This window comes from Podarcis erhardii (assembly GCF_964252035.2).
Source record: "Podarcis erhardii genome assembly, chromosome: 8".
Lineage (NCBI taxonomy): Eukaryota > Metazoa > Chordata > Lepidosauria > Squamata > Lacertidae > Podarcis > Podarcis erhardii.
The window spans coordinates 39,604,046-39,617,685 of NC_138499.1; the positions used below are offsets into that span (position 1 = coordinate 39,604,046).

General features: G+C 40.6%; 1 protein-coding gene across 4 annotated transcripts in view; it reads right to left on the reverse strand.

Annotated features, from left to right (window-relative positions):
• The window catches only part of RP1 (RP1 axonemal microtubule associated), a 188,696-nt gene that overhangs the window by 80,912 nt on the left and 94,144 nt on the right, over positions 1-13,640 (reverse strand). For all 4 annotated transcript variants that reach the window (XM_081873914.1, XM_081873915.1, XM_081873912.1 and 1 more), the window contains 6 exons: positions 13,437-13,591; positions 12,307-12,385; positions 10,760-10,847; positions 8,185-8,240; positions 8,029-8,058; positions 4,048-4,214 (listed from right to left, as the gene is read on the reverse strand). In XM_081873914.1, the coding sequence (XP_081730040.1) occupies positions 4,048-4,214; positions 8,029-8,058; positions 8,185-8,240; positions 10,760-10,847; positions 12,307-12,385; positions 13,437-13,591 (575 nt within the window). The remainder of the gene's footprint in view (positions 1-4,047; positions 4,215-8,028; positions 8,059-8,184; positions 8,241-10,759; positions 10,848-12,306; positions 12,386-13,436; positions 13,592-13,640) is intronic.

The following is a 13,640-nucleotide window of genomic DNA, read 5'->3' on the forward strand; positions in this document are numbered from 1 at the left end:
TTGGAGCCTCAGCTTCAGGATCTGCCCTTCCACTGAGCATTCAGGGCTGATTTCCTTAAGACTGGATAGGTTTGATCTTCTTGCAGTCCATGGGATTCTCAAGAGTCTCCTCCAGCACCATAATTCAAAAGCATCAAGTCTTCGGCGATCAGCCTTCTTTATGGTCCAGCCCTCACTTTCCCTGATAGAAAGGCTTTACTGAAAGATAGTGACTGGCGTAGCAGGCATCCAGTGAGCTTCATCACTGAGTTGAGATTTAAAACTCCATCTCCCCAGTACAAATCCACCACTCTTACCATAAAACTATGCTTTTTTTCCAGCTAGAACTCACTGGAACTCAGTTCCAGCACATCTCACGTGAATGCCATTGCCATTATAAGAGAACAAGGGAAGCATTCATGGTGAGTTCTGGCACCTCTTTTTCTAGAAAAATAACACTGCTCTTCACTGTCAGGGAACACTTCATATCAGCAAATGCAGTACCTCATTGCCCATGGTGGAGAACTGTCAAACTCATAGATGAGAGTGGGCAAAAGCTTCATGTTCATGCACAGATCTGTGTATGCATTCAAGGTTCCTATGAGCACTTAAGCTGCTGGACTGGTGCCAAATATATGTTCAAACTTAAGCAAATCAACACCCACATATTCATAAAAATAATTAGAAATCAAATTTATGGATCAAAATGAGGCCTGCCATTTTTAAGAAGCTGACTCTGTATAAACAGTACTATATTATTTGTATGTGAATCCTGACTAAGTGCTATCGTACTGAATCCAGATCTTTGTTGTTCTTCTGCTCCTGTATATTGCTTTGCTGAATTTGCAGTCTTCTGTTAATTGCAACATCACACAGCCATTCCCATGGCAACCAGTTTTGCTGCCACAAATGGGAATAGGTGAACTCACGCAACAAAAGCATATGATCATTCAAACAGCCTCAGCAATAAGGTATAAAGAGGGCAACCAAGCCTTGATGTTGCTTAAATGGTTTGGAATAGAATGGCATCTCAAGATATTCATGCTGCAGCTATTGCTCTTAAATTTCAGACTGGCTTTGTGAGCTGTCAGATACTTGAGCTGCACAGCCAGGGGTAGCTCTAGGAAACAATATTTAGGAAGGAGGGGAGAGACTAGAAAATGCAAGGTACAGTATAAGGGAGGGGGCAAAATCTCTGTATTGCACATGCAAGATTAACATGCAGAAAGCTTGTTTGCTTATTCAGCGGTTGCAATTGTTCTCATGGAGCTGTGTCAGCATGGGGAGGGGTGGGGCAGAGAAAAGAAATCGGAAGGTCACATTCCCATGTGTGTGACCATCTATTTTTAAAAAGAAACAAAAACAAATTTGTGCACAAAGAATATTGGCCAGCATTACTGGATTTGCAAAGATTTTATGCAAATAATCACAAAGAAAAAAATGTACTCATGTTATCCTGCTGTTCTCTGGCAAAGTAATGTAGCACACTTCTGAAGAGCATAAGCTCTGAGCTATGAAATTCCACATTCTTAGCTCAACTGTGAACACAACTGGGAAAGGGGTCGGGATAGGCAAGATCTTACCTCTCATGCCTCTCCTCCCAATTTGTAATATGGAGATAAAATATGGACTAGATCACTTTTGGGGTTCCTTCCAACTCTGCAATTCAATGATTGATCCAGTTGCCTGATGATGCTCAAAGTTCTGGGCCCATGGCAGGCATCACTACTGGGCCCTGGCAGGTGCCCAAGGATACTAGGTACAGATGCCAGCCCTGATTCTGCAGTTTACTAAAATATGTGCTTGCTTAGAATGCTACAGAATTACTAAAGTATGTGCTTAGTTAGAATGCTACAGAAACACAAACTATTGCTACTATTAGTCAACTGTAACATGAGTCATATAGGAACCAGATGCAGTAGGATCCCACTATGTTGAATGTTGCACATTCATGCTCTACCATGACTGAGGGCAAAACAATTACAAAGTGTCTGAAAAACTAGCTTTTCCAACAGCCTATTGCTCTATTATTGAAATGAGGCATTCTCCCCAACAGACCCCTGCTGTAATAGATTCCACTCTGAGTATGCTATAAAGGTCAGATGGGACTTGAATTAAATTGCTTCACTGTTTGAAAATCTACCAGCAAAGGTAACAAGCCGGACTATGTTTTCTACTCCAGTGCCCCAATATGAGGCTATGCAAGGAAGGACTCCTGGTGAAGCAGTCAATCAAAAATAATAAGAAAAAATGTGCCAGGCTTCAGCAGGGGAAGAGATGCACAGGTATTTGGGGAAGAGCTGTAGCTCAATGAAAGAGCATCTGCTTTGCATGCAGAAGGTCTCAGGTTCAATCCCCACATCTCCAGGTAGGTCTGGAAACCACTCCTGCCTGAAACCCTGGAGAGCTAATAACAGTCAGTATAGACAATATTGAGCTAGATGGACCAATTAGGTTTGACTCAATATAAAACAACTTCCTATGTTCCCATTCAGCAATTGGGCAAGGAAGCCACCAATAGTGAACATAGAAAAGTACTCTGAGCAATAATCCCTAGACACAGAAACACAGGAAGCTGTGTTATACTGAGTCAATACGTCTATTATGCTCAGAAATGTCCAAATTCACTGATTGCAGATTTCAGACAGGGATCTCTCCCAGTCCTACATATGAATGCAGAGGACTGAACCAGGAACCTTTTGTGAGAGATTTTATGCAGTCAAAGATAACTGTGCATAATTGCCAGTAAAGGACAACAGAGCTGTAAATTTCTAGAGAAGACTGTGTGGTGCAATGGGTCAGTCCGTCTGGCTGTTAAGCAGAAGGTTGGTGGTGCAAGCCCACCCAGTGATGGCTGTGGGCAAGATTCCTGAACTGCAGGGGGTGGGACAAGAGGACCCTTGGGGTCCCTTCCAACTCTACAATTTTATGAGTCTATGATTCTATGTCACATCCCCTCTTCTCCAAGGAGCGGGGAAGTAAGGGTTGTTTCCTGCCTCCCCTCCCTCCTATGTAAGATCAGCACATGTATGAGGCTGGAGCTCCCAAGCCCAGACTGCATGTTTGAAGATACTTTTTTGCATTTTGTAACCAAGAATACGGTATCTTATCCATGTTGTTTCTGCTGTAGCATTGAACAATGCATGGGCAAGTAAAGCATTTACACTTACTTAAGTTTGTGGTCTATTCACTCTGAGAGGGGTAGAGGTGGAGGAGCTCAATTGTAAATGCTTAATACAGTGGTACCTCAGGTTACATACGCTTCAGGTTACATACGCTTCAGGTTACAGACTCCGCTAACCCAGAAATAGTGCTTCAGGTTAAGAACTTTGCTTCAGGATAAGAACAGAAATCGTGCTCCGGCGGCACAGTGGCAGCAGGAGGCCCCATTAGCTAAAGTGGTGCTTCAGATTAAGAACAGTTTCAGGTTACGTACGGACCTCCGGAACGAATTAAGTACTTAACCTAAGGTACCACTGTATGGGAGAGAAGAATCTAACTGTGAACAGTTGTGACACAAACAAATAGATAGTGGCTCTTCTTCTGAGCTACAACCCAATAAAAACAATGGAAGTTAAATGCCCCTAAATGGGAAATTAAAAGGATGGCTCCCAGACCCAGCCACCCAGCACTGATAAAATGAGAATAAAGAGAGACCCATGGCAGACATCAGGACACCCTTGTGGGGCCCTAGTAATGTCATGGCCTAACACTGGGCCAGGTGTCACCAGTTTGCCTATGTTCTGTAAATTGTCAATTTATTTCTTCTGAAAATGCATAGAACCTACCTTTTCTGACCATAGGCTGAACACGGTCTTCCAATAGATATTTCTATGATTCTCATTGTTTCTGACTTTGGGTATGTGTTGCATTCCATATTGGCTGTATCCAGCTTACAGATTGTAAAATAACAGGGAAAATATATCGAGAAAAACTAAACCACAAATCAAGCCATCTTTGTAAATAAGAGATGGCATTTGCTACAGTCGTAATAGGATTCCAAATATATCCTTTGGCTAGAGCAAGATGCCACTGCAATCTCTGTGCTGTGCTGTAGCTTCAACTTACAAGGAATTCATCCTTTGCTCCTGGTTGAAAGGGCATATCTCCCAAGCTTTGGGAAGAAAGGAGAAGATTGTCACTTTTGCCCTTTGAGCCGTAAATCACAAGGGTTCTTTTACACTCCCGTGACAGTGGGGAATCTTGAGCAGTCTTTACCAGCACTCTCCACTGACCTGTGGAATAAAGGTAAACAAACAATCAAAACAAAATTGTATTTTATAAGACTGGGGAAGAACTATCAAGGGTTTCTTGCTATTTTTGTGACTAAAATGAATTTCAGCAGTGCTGTACATAAGGAAAGGACCTTTGAAGTCAAGTACTCACACATTCACTGCAGTGATTTGGTTTTTTTGCAGAAAATAATAATTGCCAGTATTCATAGCTTGATAAAAGTGCTGTGAGTGCCAGCACAAAACAGCTGCTGCAAGCAGCAAAAAAAAGGGGGTGAAGATGCTGTGTACCATCACAAAAAAGCACTGATTCACTAAGATTGTGTCAGTGGCAAGGCAACACAAGATCAGGCTATGAGATGTTGGAGACCAGTGTATTATACACTATTATACAACTGCATTTTAGGCAAAGAGTAACTGCATGTTATGCAGCTCTGTGACATTTTCAAGTAAGTTAATTTATGAACTAACTACATCATCATTTGTCAACTTCATTTTCTGTCCCCCCCCCCCAAATTATGGTTTTTCTTAACAAGCTTTAACATTACTTAACAGTGTGATACAGCAATAAAAAAATCTAATGCTATTCTAGGCTGCATCCATAGAAGTATAGTGTCCAGATGAAGGGAAGTAATAGTACTGTTCTATTCTGCATTGGTCAGACCACACCTAGAATACTGTGTTTAGTTCTAGGCAACACAGTTTAAGAAGGATATTGACATATTATGCCAATAAAGGATGAATGAATAAATAAATACTGACAAGCTGGAATGTGTGCAGAGTAGGACAACCAAGATGATCAAAGGTCTGGAAACCAAGCCTTATGAAGAAGGGTTGAGGGAGCTGGGTATGTTTAGCCTTTTTAAAAAAAGCAGACTGAGAGGAGATATGATAGCCATCTTCAGATATCTAAAGAGCTGTCACATGGAAGATGGAGGAAGTTTGTTTTCTCCTGCTCTAGAGGCTAGGACCCAAATCAATGGTTTCAAGTTACAAGAAAGGAGATTCTGATCAGGAAGGACTTTCTGACAGCAAGAGCTGTTCGACAGTGGAATGGACTCCATTGAAAGGTTGTGGACTCTTCTTTCTTGGAGGTTTTTAAGCTGAAGTTGGATGGTCATCTGTCATGGATGCTTCAGTTGAGATTCTTTTGGTGAAGGGGGCTGGACTAGATGACACTTGGGGTACCAGTCAACTTTACACAATTCCATGATTCTTCCCCATTTTCCCATTTTTAAAATTCCCATTCCCACACATTTTCTCCTTTGCATGTGCTGTCCTGGCTCATTACTGTTGAATGGTTTCTTTAAATGTAAAGGTTCATCATTGTTCCACCTAATGTGTATGTCTTTAAGGGGCCAGAGCAAGGGCCAGAGCAAGATAACGAGACCCAGCTTTACAGCTGTGAAACATAGCAGGTGCTGCTGAGTTGCATTGATTAAAGGTGTGTCAGCATTTGCATGTAGTATATAAGGAGCAGCACCTAGCTCTCCCATTACCCTGGGGGTTGGGTTGGTGGTTGGGTCTGGTTTGTTGTTAATGTATTTAGTGTATAAGGAGTTTTTGTTTTTTTTGTAATTAAAACCTTGTTTAAGTTATTTTTGAGTCCCTTTCTTTTTAATGCATGGTCTCCCCAGCAAGCTCTCTGCAGCGCTACCATACTGAAATTAGCCAACAATTACCCTCCACCATACACAACTCTTCTTTATCACCAGTGAAGAGCTAACAGTTATGCAGGTCACAGGAGCAAGCCTCATGAAGGGAAGAGAATCAGCAATTATAGAATGGAAGAGTCAGATCTGCTGAGTCAGACATAGTTTTTCATGCTATCCTGCTCTAATTGATCCCTTCAATCAGTCAGGATATGGTACAGGTGTTCCCTGGCACAGATAAGGCATCATACTATATTCTGTAGAAGGTGGCAGGGGGTGGGTTTCCTATAGGCAATCACAATGAGAGGCTTCCATAGCTGTTTGTGGCAGCAAAGGCTCAAATCCTAAACATTTGAATTAATTTCTGCTTGTTTTAACTCCCCTCACTAAAGCCCTTTGCTGTAACAGACATTTTGCTTCTCCTCTCATGTCATTTTATATTTACTTGTTGACATAGATGAGGGAGATCAGAACTGCTACTAATACATTGATGGTGCTCTGTCATCTTTTTATTTAGTAATGTAGCAGCAGGAGAATGAAGGGAGGTGCAGCTCCCAGAGCAAAAGCGATTACACGATCTAGCAAAGCAAGAGGGTGAACAACAAACCCACCTTGGGGTGATAATGAGGGTTCATGACAGATTAGCACTGGGAAAGACAGTAAATGCGGAAAATAATAATAATAAAGGCTGGGTACTGCTCTTCTTTTCTTTGATGGCATTCCTACTTCCTGCCAGGAAATTTTAAGAGCCCTTTGCAAAATGCTTTCCATTTCTAATAGAAAACCCAACTTTGCATTTCACCTAGCTGACAATCTTTTGTTAAAGCTCAATGTGTTTTACAAGTTGAATCGAGGCAATCAGAAGTACAGGCAGAGACCATTTTAGGTCTCCATCCATATTTCTATGAATATGAAAACAAGAAAACACAAGTTGGTCTGTGTAGCAGCAGGCACTCCATCAGATGATGCTAGATCCTTAAAAGTAACAATGAAGCCATATCAAATTAGCAAAATAGGTTGGGATGGATAGATTGGTCCATGTCAGTCTTGCACGTGTTCATTTTTAAAACATCAGTTGCATTCCTTTTCTGCATTTATCTGTAAATATTTTATCTGTATGAAAATTCTCGTTTAAATATGGATCTACATATAATTTTATATTAAAATACACATTTAAGTACTTGTTTTAGCTCAATGTGCATTTTCCTAAAAAAAATATTATCCTAATACAGTATAGGCTTTTAAAAAAATGATCTTGGTACATATTTTTAGCTGAGAACTGTATTACAAAACTTGGAGAAGTTACATTCCAATTGGTGTATTAGTGCAGGAGGTGAAAATTAGTCTACTTAAAAATATGGACTGAATGAAACATCCCTCTATCCCTAGTAATACCAACAGCCCAGCATGGACTGCCATCACTGATATAAAATAATATGATGAAACAGAGCATGAGCAGCAGGAAAAACTGGTGACCAAGCAAGAGAGACTGTTACTGGGGCAACAGCAATAAGCAGGTGAAAAAGCAGAAATTTGACAGACTGTCTGGAGAGGCTCAATGGACTTGGTGGTGTACATGGACTTCAGGGCAGGGATCTGCAAAACGTGGTTGTGCATAGTAGCTGTATAGCTTAAGTTTGCATTATTTCTGAATACTATGAGAATACCCTGATGAACTCTGACCTGAAACTGCTTTTGCTGTCACTTCACAATACATTTTTTCCACTCGCTTGCTAGAGTAGCTGTCTCCAATTATTAAATGACAGTGATGTTGGCGTAAACAAAACAAACCTTGGATCTGCTCTCAGAAGAACTTCTGACTCATTTTAGAATAGAACAATAAATATGAGGAAAACACTTTGTGAGAAATCCTTTTCGCTACTCAGCTAAATGACTTATGATGCCCCTTCTACAGATCATTATCAGACAATCTGTATTTTCCATGTTAGCAGACGCTTTCCATGAATGGCTTCTTGTAAAAGACAATGGCTGCATTTGCATGTAACACTAAACCATTATTGAATGCTAGATGGACAAGCCTGAATAAACGCAAACATGTGTTCCTCCTTTTTTCCCCCTTATGTGTCTGCTTCAGCCCAGAATGATGTTTAAATTCAAACAGCAAAGACTGTTTCTACAGGAAATGAATAGAGAGTGTAACTTACCTCTATATGCCATTGGTGCATTACTGTTTTCTAAAATAGAAAAGCAAAAACAATCTTATTCTTATTCACAAGAAGAATCTATAGTTTTAAGTTTAATTAGCAATTTGGTACCTAGGATATAATTATAGTACAAATGATCTTATTTTCAGTACTTACTTCTGGCAATTAGCTCTCTTTCTGTCTTCTCATCATCCTGGTACTCATCTAGCCATCTTCCATTGTAAAAAAAGAAAGTAATTACAGTGAAGGCAGTTAGTAATTAGTCTTGGTAAATCGAAACCCTGCATTATTTCCCTCCCCCCCAACTTAACAAAGTTTCTAAGTATCACTTGTCAAGTTACATATTGTCTCTCCAGATATAAACAAGGGTAGCTGTTCTTAATACAGAGGAATGGTGTAGATTTATTTACTGTAAACAATTTTATGTTCTGTTTCAGCCTAACAACTCCCAGGGTGGCGCACAGCAATTACAAAACCAACACACAATAAAAAATAAAACATAGCAAAACAATTTTTTTATTTTAAAAAACTGCAACAAAGAAGAGCATTCTACATTCAAGATGACACACCTTGAAAGTTGTTCTCTTCCATTACCACCTGTCTCACTTAAGCAGGTTCAGAGAAGTATTTTTGATTAAGATTTTAATGTTACAGCACAGCCATAGGGAAGATAGTGGACCTTTGGTTCTGGCTTCCCAAGCCATTTAGTGTCATCCATTAAGACCTGGCAAAATGTGTTCCCTTTGGCCTGCCAGCATTAGTAACCTAGTGGGTGTCTTAAGTTTTGGAAAAGTCCTCAAAAGCAAACCCACATATAAGATATTGCAGTAGTCTAGTTTGATGGTTACCAGACCACGGCCAGGTTATCTCTATCCAGGATAAGTCGCATCAGCACACCAGTCTTAGCTAATAAAATGTGCTTTAAATCATGGAGTTTACTTGGGCCTTCTATAAGAAGCTGGATCTCTCTCAGATATTTCAATGGGAGTACAAGCCCATCCATAGAAGGTTCAACACTATGCCCCTAGTAAGACAAACAACCCACCAACAGTGACCTGCCTCATGAGAATTCTGCTTAATTTTATGGGCCCTCATCCAACAACCCCTTACTGATTCCTGACATCAGTTCAACACACCACTACAAACATTTCTAGATTTAATAATAATAATTCCACTGCCTCACCTGAATCAGATGAAAAGGAGAATAGAGCTGGGTGTCATTAGCCTACTGACACTCATCCTAGTCCAAATGCCTGGATTACCTCACCCAGCAGATTCAGGTAAACATGTCTCATGGAACGCGAGTTGGAACTTTGCAGAGCAGATTGTCATAAGACCAAGTAGTAGCCCCCTAACACCAGCATTTGTACATTGTCACTGAATGACAATGCCCCTGAGCCACAACCCAGAAAGTCTGTTGAGGCTTATCATGCTCAAGAATATTAAAAGGCACTGAAAGATTCAGGAGGGCACACTCCTTCTTCTGACAACACAGATTATCCATCAAGGCAACCAATGCTTTTTCAACACCAAACATGCTCTTGAACCCTATGAGGTCCTTCAAGTTTCTGCCCTGCCTCTGCATCATGCCTTTTTACTGTGTGCATGAAACCCCTGAGGCCATGCAGGGATTTGGAGTGACTTGTCATACACTCAATTGTATTTCTTTTTTACACTTGAGTCAGGGAAGCAGCAGATGTGCTGAACTGCTATATGGAAACTATCATGATCTGGCTGAGGATCAATAAAGTGAATCCAGACAAGACAGAGAAACTGTGATTCATAGAAGCATAGAATTTTAGAGTTGGAATGGACTACTAGGATCATTTTAGTCCAACACCCTGCAATGCAGGAATCACCTAGCCATGGAGATGTGGTTCAGCCTGTTCTGGTTTATATTGTGGTTCGAGGACCCGACCCCCGCGAAGTAAAATGAAGACACAGGGACATGTGATATAAGGTTAATGGGCTAGAAAAGGCCACAACTTTATTGATTACAGCAATGAAAAGGTATTGGCTTAGGCATTGGATCGCGAAACAAGTGGGTTTATTCACCAGGGGTTCATCACCTGTTGATGCTAATCCAACTATAGGCTCACCCCTGATGTCACCGAGGGTCGTGCCATGGCCTCCCACCAAGCAGGCTTCGGACGGAATACACGACCGCCAGATTCCTTTAACGGAATACCCCTAGAAATTGAAGGCATAGGCGATGGCCACACCTAGCACTTCGACACACCACAACACATTATTCCAATGCCTAACCTACCCACCAATACCACAAAAAGTTGTGACGATTGCTACGAGGTAGGCGAAAAAACCAAAAAGCCTAATGCCAAATGGAAAAAGTCCTACCAGGCCCCCCGGGCAACCGGGGCGACCAACCTAAGGTCCATAGCAAGGCCAATGACCTAAGCCCTAACTCAAAGGGAGTGGAGGGTGGGTGACTCGCACAGGACGACGAAGAGAAATGAGGCCGGGGAGAGGCTGGCACTGCAGCATAAAGGCTGCTGGACACGCCCCCCCATGGCACCTGGTTGGACGGCCACGGGGGGGGGGGCGTGAGTGCCAGCCAGGTGAGCTGGAGGCAGGGGGCAACGCCCCCTGATAGAAGCGGTGTTCGGGCTCCCGCCCACAACCACTCCCCTCTCTTTCAGGGAGGAGAGTCTTTATCAATATAAATCCTTCCATTTTGATGAGGAACTCTTGCACATTATCCACAATACCATACCTATTACAGGGAAACACTACTTCTTCTTCTTCCCCTTCCTCTCTCTCTTGAAATTTGATGACAACTTTTTCAAGGAACCAACCACTGCCTGTGATTCAATGACAAAAACATCCTATGCTTAGATTGCTTGTGTGTGGGAAAGGGGTGGTAGTGGTGGTTAATTCAATCATATCAAACTCAGATAATCAGGACAAAGGGATTAACACAGTTCATTTGTGCAAAGCCAATAATTAATACTCTCAACACTTTATTTTTCCTCAAAAATAAGAAACCTTTAGGTCTAAGGAAAAATATTTTGTCTGAGGTGGTTTTAACAGAATATTTGATGAGCTAAACACTGCATCTTTTTTACAGTTTGCATTGCATATGGGTGAAGGATGAAATGCTTAGCTTTTGGGTAGGGTGGGGGAGAGAGTTTTGTATTGTGCAACAGAAACTCAAGGAGGTCAACAAATTTCATTACTATTCAAACATATTTTAGAACCTTCCCAAATTATTGTTTTAAATAATAATATAATAAATTATCAGCTGATATTTATTTCAGATGTGTTTACAGTAAGAAATACATTCATTGCAGGGGTATTAACTTTTCCCAGCAACCAAACCACATTTTTTATTTAATCTGGTTACATGACTGTGACATCCAAACTCATATACAACACAACTTCTCCACAATACCCACACAATTTTATCATATTTTAACAAGTTATATTTTGGGATTTTAAAAACTAAGAGGCTGAGCATTTCCCTGATTCGATGCTCCAAGCTGGCAATCTTGGTATTTTAGGATGAAGCCTCCACTGGAGACAATGGGAATCGGGTAGACACATCTAGGATTGCACTGCAATTACTTTATTGGTGAAATATTTGAACAAAAATGTTCACTAAACTGACTGATTTGTGGGTAAATTCCACTCTTTGAAAAAGCAATATATATTTTTATTACTTCATCAGTGTGGAACTTTTCTTTTTAAAAAGGGATATAATACATCAAACGTTTGTTCCATACAGAAAAAAATAGGTCTGATTCACATTTTATGTCGCGGATGTGTATGTCTACTGCATACAAACCTGTAACGGTTAACAAAGCAATGTCTTTCATAAGCATGTAGTATATATGTACCAAGAGTAATAGCCAATCGTAGTTTCTTGGTGCATGTCTACCACATGTCCCCATGTTTGGAGAGAAGGGGACATCACCTTAAAATATTGCTGTGTTTATTGGGAAGCATGTGAAAGACAAGAAGTGCACATGCTTTTCCATAAATTATGATTAAGCCTTTAGACAAAACAACAACTATAACATGGGAGGAGTCAACATTAATGCAAAGGGAGAAGGCTCACCATTGCTTGAAGTTCTTCTATAAAATTTCATTATCTTTATAAAATATATGTTATTATATAAGATGAATAAACTATACGCTCTATATACAGCAAGAAAAAAAAAATCTTGTCTGATCTTAGACCATGGAACTACACAGAAGAAAATGCGTATGCACTTTCAAACAGATTGTGAAACTGATCTGTCAATAGGAAATTAGTTCTACCTGGACCAGTTCCATCATGGCTAATGAGAATTTTATTCACAACTCCAAGCGATACAGCCATCATGGAGAACACATCAGTCTGCAGAAACACAAAAACGAGAATCACAAACTGTTTTGTTTGGGGGGTTTTAACGATAAAGTGGAGTATAAATTTTGTGAATTTATTTTTAAATTAAATATAAAATTTCATTGCCAACCATCACTGCTGTACTTTTACCGGGGCAGGCAAAATGTCAAGGGTTTCTTCCCCTTGCAAGTGAGCAAGTGAGCCTAGCTGATTTGAAATAGTAATCACTGCAATGTTAAGGGCACCAGTCTGTGATTTATGTGCTCCAGTTCAACAGAGTCTAGAGCAGCTCCAGTCCAGATTTTATAAAAAGCTCAAGAGCTCTAGCGACCAGGGCCCTGGGGCAGTTGAAGGGAGATTTCTGGTGGGTTTTTAGCATGGCTAATGTGTGTTCCAGTAAGTTCTAGAATAAAATGGTTTGGTTACCATCCTTCATGTAAAGAATACTGAGCATTTAAGTAATTGTGTTTTAACTATGAAAAAGAAATACTTCACCATATTGTATCTCTACATTTGAAACATATGGAGTGGATGATCACCACATAATAAATCTTCCCCATAGTTAACTGGAACATAATGCTCAAGTACAATTACATAAGTTTAAGTAACCTCAATACAGACTGTCTTGCCAGAGTGGTGCATGCCCTGGTTATCTCCCACTTAGACTACTGCAATGCGCTCTACGTGGGGCTACCTTTGAAGATGACTTGGAAACTACAACTAATTCAGAATACGACAGCTAGACTGGTTACTGGGAGCAGCTGCCGGGACCATATAACACCAGTCCCAGTGAAGGAGTGTCATAGCGATGCCTTATATAGCGACGCCCTGCCCTGGGTGTCACGACGCATTCATTTGCCCCTGCTGAAGGCAGCCCTGTTTAGGGAAGTTTTAAAGGAATGATGTTTTAATTAAGCTTTTAGATATGTTGTAAGCTGCCCAGTGTGGCTGGGGAAACGCTGCCAGGTGGGCAGGGTATAATGATGATGATGATGATAATAATAATAGTAGTAGTAGTAGTAGTAGTAATTACTGCAATTACTTTTAGCATCTTTTTCTTTACCTGACCACGCTGAAATGAAACTTTATTAGTCCTTGATTTATGAAGTTTTCGTTTTCCAGAATCTCCTCTGGTTCCAAAGAGGGTAATGTACACATTAGAATTTGTTTCTGCACCAGGGATTGTTCCAGTGTATACACTGACATTGTAGCATACCACTGAAAGAGAAAAAAAGCATTACTACTATGTGGTATTCAACTATGTTTT